At 40.3% G+C, this 7,500-nt stretch overlaps 1 protein-coding gene across 1 annotated transcript in view; it reads left to right on the top strand.

Annotated features, from left to right (window-relative positions):
* Positions 1 to 7,500, top strand: part of LOC307268739 (plexin-B2-like) — a 162,076-nt gene that overhangs the window by 141,934 nt on the left and 12,642 nt on the right. Inside the window, exons 18-23 of the mRNA XM_080051475.1 lie at positions 890 to 977; positions 1,324 to 1,487; positions 1,879 to 2,027; positions 2,550 to 2,682; positions 6,096 to 6,232; positions 6,804 to 6,990. Coding sequence (XP_079907601.1) covers positions 890 to 977; positions 1,324 to 1,487; positions 1,879 to 2,027; positions 2,550 to 2,682; positions 6,096 to 6,232; positions 6,804 to 6,990 — 858 coding nt within the window. The remainder of the gene's footprint in view (positions 1 to 889; positions 978 to 1,323; positions 1,488 to 1,878; positions 2,028 to 2,549; positions 2,683 to 6,095; positions 6,233 to 6,803; positions 6,991 to 7,500) is intronic.

Raw genomic sequence — 7,500 nt, 5'->3', positions numbered from 1 at the left:
TCTGTGTGTGTGTGTGGGTGTCTGTCTGTCTGTTTCTGTGTGTGTGTGTGTGTGTGTGGGTGTCTGTCTGTCTGTTTCTGTGTTTCTGTGTGTGTGTGTGTGTGTGTGTGGGTGTCTGTCTGTCTGTTTCTGTGTTTCTGTGTGTGTGTGTGTGTGTGTGTGTGTGTGTGTGTGGGTGTCTGTCTGTCTGTTGCTGTGTTTCTGTGTGTGTGTGTCTGTCTGTCTGTCTGTCTGTCTGTCTGTCTGTCTGTCTGTCTGTCTGTCTGTCTGTCTGTCTGTCTGTCTGTCTGTCTGTCTGTCTGTCTGTCTGTCTGTCTGTCTGTCTGTCTGTCTGTCTGTCTGTCTGTCTGTCTGTCTGTCTGTGTGGGTGTGTGTGTGTGTGTTAAAGCTCAGCTCTGTTTGCTACCAGGCGTTCTACCAAAATCAAGGACTGTATCAGTTATGGTGATTAGACAATTAAAGGAATAATTAGCGGTTAATTTGTGACTAAATAAACGTGACGTGTGTGTGTGTGTGTGTGTGTGTGTGTGTGTGTGTGTGTGTGTGTGTGTGTGTGTGTGTGTGTGTGTGTGTGTGTGTGTGTGTGTGTGTGTGTGTGTGTGTGTGTGTGTGTGTGTGTGTGTGTGTGTGTGTGTGTGTGTGTGTGTGTGTGTGTGTGTGTTAGAAAAAGTTTTCAGGCTCAGTTCTGTTTGTTTTAATTTGTAATGATTAGGTAATGCTGACATCTTGTAGCAGCATAGCATAGGTGTGTGTGTGTGTGTGTGTGTGCTCTGACCTTCACACTTAGACACATAGGGAGGAATGTTGTGTTACTCTCTGTTAATGTAAACCGTGTGTGTGTGTGTGTGTGTGTGTGTGTGTGTGTGTGTGTGTGTGTGTGTGTGTGTAGTTTGCCTATGACAAACAGCAGGAGGTCAACGTATCCTTCCACATATCCATCATAGACACTACCAAGAAGGTTGACAGCACACTGACAGGTTGGTACACACACACACACACACACACACACACACACACACACACACACACACACACTCGCTCGCTCGCATGCACTCACTCACTCACTCACTCACTCACTCACTCACTCACTCACTCACTCACTCACTCACTCACTCACTCACTCACTCACACACACACAACCACACACACTCTCTCACACACACACTCACTCACTCACTCGCACGATTTCTCTTATTACAATTATTCTGAAATATTTGGGAAAAAAAAAAAAATCTAATTTCCAATACCTAACTAAGTATAAACAATGCGATAAACAAACAAGCTCTAACCCCTTTCTTCTCCTCTTTTTCATCCCTCCATCAGTGGTGCTGTATAACTGTTCAGTGGGCAGAGAGGACTGCAGTCTGTGTAAGCATGCGGACGCCCCGTATCAGTGTGTGTGGTGTGCAGCCACGCGCTCCTGTGTGTACAAGGATCTGTGTCGCTCACCGGAGCCTCAACACTGCCCCAACCCAGAGATCACTGATGTAAGGCCTTCACTAAAACACACACACACTGTCTAATGTGTTCATATCAATATTTGATTTTTTTTTAAATGTATTATATTGATTATTATTAATAATAATATTTTAGATATTGATTTCACACACTATAGGAGATGTTTTATGTACAAGGAAGATGATTCCAAATGTGTGATGAGGAAACTCTTAGCAGGTGTATTAATCAGGTTACAAATATCCAAAGTTATAACACAGCCGCCCTAAACTCTGTAAACAGGTATATAAACAACTTGGACTGACCCAACAAACAGAGACCTTTAGAAATGTTACATATTATTGCTTTAAATCTGGCTGAATGTTTCCAGTATTATTTACTCTGTATAAAACATTGTCTTCTTGTGTTATTGTCTGTGTGTAGATCGTGCCTCGTTTCGGGCCTCTAAACGGCCGTATCTCCGTCACCATCCGCGGCTCCAACATGGGCATCAGGAGAGAAGACGTCCAGAGGATCACCGTGGCTGGAGTGGACTGTGTGCACCAGGGGGACAGATACTCGGTTTCTACCAGGTATTTACAGAGTCTAGGCAGAGGTCTACTGTGTATTTACAGAGTCTATGCATGGGTCTACTGTGTATTTACTATTTACAGAGCCTAGGCATAGAACTAATGTGTATTTACAGAGCCTAGGCATCAGTCTACTGTTTATCACAGAGAGACAGAAGCTACTTTAAAGGTGGAGTCAGCTATTGTGGAGAACACTTGAAAACACAAAAATTTGTTGTAAAAATCTGTGAATACCTCTTCACAATCAATGTGCACGCTGATAAAAAAAAATCCAGTGTTAATACACAGCCTTGGCTCTGTAAACGGGCATGTTGCTAACTACTGTATGCCTCTTTTTTTATTTCAACACTTTATTTTTATAGAGAAATTATTGACTAATTGAGAAAATTGTTAATGTCTGTCTGTCTGTCTGTCTGTCTGTCTGTCTGTCTGTCTGTCTGTCTGTCTGTCTGTCTGTCTGTCTGTCTGTCTGTCTGTCTGTCTGTCTGTCCGTCTGTCTGTCTGTCTGTCCCTCCCTCCCCACAGTGTGGTGTGTGAGATTGGGCCTGCCCGCCGCCCCCCTCCCCTGGACATCCACGAGGACACCAGGACCGGCGCGGTGGAGATAGAGGTGGAGGGAGGGAGACGGGGACGCTCTAAAGTCAACTTCACATACCGGGTACGTATGAAAAACACATTAAGGGTCCTCATGGTGTAGTGGTTAGAGGTAGACCCCCAATCCCCCCCATTAATTGAGTTATCTAATTTAATTTCACATGCCTGAGCTTAATACAATTAATAAAAAATAATATACAGGTATTTAACGAACACTTAGGGTTTGCCAATGGATTTAGATTTTGGGTCAGACACCTGTTCTGTTTTTTTAAAATACTTTTTTATTTTTATTTTTATTGAACAAAGACAAAATAAAATATGGTGTAGTGGTTAGAGCGTCCCCCCTACGCAGCCATGTGGGGAAAATACATATCCACTCCAAATACAAAATATCCCCAAACACACGCACACACATGGACAGACACAGAAACACACATACACACACACACATGGACAGACACAGAAACACACACACACACACACACACACACACACACACACACACACACACACACACACACACACACACACACACACACACACACACACACACACACACACATAAACTGTATTTAACCTCCAGAAGCCCTTCACTACAACAGTGGAACAAATACGACCTGCTGCTTTGCTCCGGTTCTCCCACTAGAACCATTCTGATACAAAGCGTGTTGTTCTCTTTCATATATCTATTTGATCATTCAGAATAATAAAACACATCTGGCTCATGGAGTTCTCCAGCACTCTATATATATGGAGGAAATTCATTATGAGATTTCAGGGAAAGCAGAGAAGTTTAAACAGATATGTCAGCCTTTCCTGGACTATATAACAGCGCTGAAGGGACCTACATGACACCTCGTTGACTTTTTATTTTTTTGCTTAACATTAACCTTTTAGTTTAAACAATGTCCTTAGAAACCTGTTAAGTAGAGTACGCCATGTTAGTTGTTTATTTTATTTTTGTCTTGTTTCTTGTGTGTTAATTTTTTCAGTCCTGTGTGTTCGTGTGCTTGATTTGATTTGATTTGATTTGATTCAGACATATCAAACATACAAAACAAAATGAAAAGCATGGAAATACAATAAACAAATTATGTTTTCACAAAAAAAAAAAAAGAAAAAAGAAAACAAATTATCTGTATTTCTGAGATATGCCTGAAAAGGAGCAGGAAGAAGTATACACTTAGGAGCAGGAAGAAGTATACACTTAGGAGCAGGAAGAAGTATACACTTAGGAGCAGGAAGAAGTATACACTTAGGAGCAGGAAGAAGTATACACTTAAAAACAAAAATCCAAAAGTAAAGAATTTAAAAAACAAATAATACAACACTTTCTTCAAAACGACCTCAAATAACTAAAGAAAACTAAAAAACTAAATATCTTTCACACACTGTTAGCTCCGACCGCGGCAGCTGTGTCCATATTCTCCAGACAAATCCACTTCCTGTTATTCTAGAAGCAGCTGTATTCTCCAGAGTAGCTGTAAGATATGAGTAAACAAATAATAATACATTCAATTTGTCAAGCACAATTTTGCGTGTGTATGTGTGTGTGTGTGTGTGTGTGTGTGTGTGTGTGTGTGTGTGTGTGTGTGTGTGTGTGTGTGTGTGTGTGTGTGTGTGTGTGTGTGTGTGTGTGTGTGTGTGTGTGTGTGTGTGTGTGTGTGTGTGTGTGTGTGTGTGTGTGTGTGTGTGTGTGTGTGTGTGTGTGTGTGTGTGTGTGTGACTGACGCTGACAAAAGTCAACAAAACATTTTGTACAAACAGGAAACCAGAGACTGTTGTTATCAATTATTTCTCACACACACACGTACACACACGTACATACACACACACACACACACACACACACGTACATACACGCAAACACACACACACAACTCCCTCATGGCATAGTTCTACAGTTAAAAAAAAACACCTCTTTTTATGTCTTTATGTAGTTTAGTCACAGTGGCCTCCGTACCGTGGGAATGAGTTATCTAGGTTTAAAATATGCTTTTGTATTATTTAATGTACTGTATGACTAATCAAAGCGTCCTTATTACCTGCAAGAACTAAGTTTGCAACATAACAAACTCCACTCGCTTAAAGTTTAATATTTCTTTTTAAGTTTTGTTGATTTCAAGTTTCTTAATAGTTTTTGTTTGTTTCCATTGCAAAGTGTTCCCTTGTGTTAATAACTCTGCGCAAAAACTAATTATGTGACTGGGATTTAAAGGCATAATTCCACACGGGGAACACATTTTCGTAAAGGTACTGGCCTTCACCTCTCTACTTGCTCGTAGGGCTATCTTACTTAAATGGAAAGACCCTGCTCCTCCTTCCCACTCACATTGGATTAGAGACATTATGTCATGTATGAATCTGGAGAAACTTTGTTGCACTACCCAGGGATCTGAGACTAAATTTCATAAAATATGGCGCCCCTTCCTAGACTACTTTAAGAAACCGACCACAATAGTTGAAGAGTAGTTTTTTTTTTTTTTTTTTTTTTTTTCATATCGATTGTTTATTTGTTTCTTGTAGCGTGTATTTCGTTTATGTAATTTTTTAACATTGTGTATTGTTTTTTTATTTTTTATTTTTTTTTATATGCAGGATTGTTTGTGGTTGGGTGGGGGGGGGGGGATATGGGCGGGGTGTGTTCGGGGGAGGAAAAAAGGGGAAAAACTAAATCATTGTACTGTATTTGCTTTGCAAATCTTTTGATGAATAAAAAAACCTTTGAACAGGAACACATTTTCGACCACGTAAGGCCGTTTGCGTCAATGGCAAGGCACTTTTTATCATGTTTTATTAAGTTGTTATATCCTTAAGGCACTTTTTTCTAACATGGGACCAATTGTGGTTCACTTAAGTACTTTTTGCTTATTTTTAAAGACCCTTAAAAGATCCCTTAAAGTCAGACATCTTGAACTTATCATTTTACATGTTGCACCGCCATGTTTCTACAGTGGCACAGAACGGACAAACTTAACGGCCTTATGTGTTTTTATACATAGTGGGGCGTCCTGGGGAAATGCACCTGTTGGAAGACCAAGAAGAAGAAGTACTATAGAATAAATAACTAAATACATCTTCACCTCATCACTTGATATTGTGGAAAGACTTGAGGCAGTGGTGGATGATGTCATCTTTAGTAACTATAGCTTCTTGTCCTTGAAGGCCACCGTAGCTTCTGTAAATTCTCCCAAAAGTAAAGGGAAGGTTTAGCAAGGGAGCGTTCGTTGTCTTCTACAATCTCACCACTAGATGATGATAAAATACTCAGATATTTCACAGATATTTTTGTGCACTTGCTGCGTACATAAAAAAACTAAATACCATTTCTCCTGTCCGAGAAAAACAGCTAAACATTAGACATATAGTGCAACATTTAAAAAATTCTAGCATAAAACATAAGAAACATATATATATATATTTTTTTTTTTATTATTATTTTGGCAAACACCTAATATCTGATTCTCATCCATCCAGGACCCCAACCCGACCTCTGTGGACCCAGCTAAAGGTCCCTGTGGAGGGGGGACAGTCATCACTATCAGAGGGAAACACCTGGACACAGCCACCAAGGAGGACGTCTCTGTTACTGTGGGGGGAGTCAACTGTGAAGTGTAAGTGATATTTAGTCTTAAAGCTATAGTGTGTAACTTCTGTCGCCTCCCATTAGGAATTCTTTCTGAGTAATTACAACAACACTGTCGGTGCATCGCCATCTACATGAGGTAAAGCCTTCAGTGATGGCACATGGATTTTATACCTTCTGCTGTACGTCCAGGTTTTTTTCTTAGCTGTAGAATCAACAACTGAAACATTTATTGGGCTCTTCTTCTTGGGATTTTTCTGAGCTCCTGCACCAGTGTCAGGGGGAGAGAGGGAGGGGGGGGGGCACCAGTTTGTAAACGCTGCCATACTGAGAAATACAGAGAGAGTTTTGTGGAGCTGATTGGCTTAATCAATTTTGTGTCACCTCGTTTTGGTGATGGCTTGAATGTAACCAACATTTATTCATAAGAAAAAGTAACACACTATAGATAGAGAAAAGTTTGCTTAATTTTTTTTTACTTATTTTATTTTACTTATGATATTTCATATTACGTTTTACAATGTTTTACTTTCAGAAAGAGCGATATGTCTGTTTTAAAAAGCTCTTTTCTCATTGGTCTATCCCTCTCTCCTCCTTAGCCAATCGTTTGGCTCGGAAATCACCTGTAAGACGGGGAAGTATCGCGGGCAGAAAGTTCCCTCCGACGTGCTCCCTGTGACGGTGAGATACGGCAGAAACACCACCAAGGACGTGCCGGCTGCCTTCCAGTACGCTGACAACCCCAAGATCACTCACTTTGACCCCAAACACAGCTTCGTATGGTGGGTAGGACCTCAGGCATGTAGTGGGTCAAGAGATGGAGGGTTTGATTCTGGTGTTTAGAAGTTATTTAAAATGTTTCTAGGTTATTTTAAAGGTTTGTGAGTGAGTGAGGGAGTAAGTGAGGGAGGGAGGGAGGGAGTGAGTGAGTGAGTGAGCATTACTTAAATGCTTTGATGAAAATTGAGACCAATGTATATGCATTTTTTCTCGTGTACTAGTTTAATAGAATTTTGGACAATGCTTTTGATTATTATAATAGTCACAATATAAGTGTGTATGTTTCTCAGATTATGAATAAAATCATATGAAACTAGAGACTAAAATAATAAAATGTTCAAGGTAAATTTAATAACTAATAATAAATGAATTTATATTGTGTGTGTCTGTTTGTGTCTGTCTGTCTGTCTGTGTGTGTGTGTGTCTGTCTGTCTGTCTGTCTGTCTGTCTGTCTGTCTGTCTGTCTGTCTGTCTGTCTGTCTGTCTGTCTGTCTGTCTGTCTGTCTGTCTGTCTGT

Source organism: Ammodytes marinus (genome assembly GCF_949987685.1).
Source record: "Ammodytes marinus genome assembly, chromosome: 22".
Classification (NCBI taxonomy): Eukaryota; Metazoa; Chordata; class Actinopteri; order Uranoscopiformes; family Ammodytidae; genus Ammodytes; species Ammodytes marinus.
The sequence above is the reverse complement of the archived record's forward strand: the minus strand, read 5'-3'. Positions and strand labels throughout refer to the sequence as shown.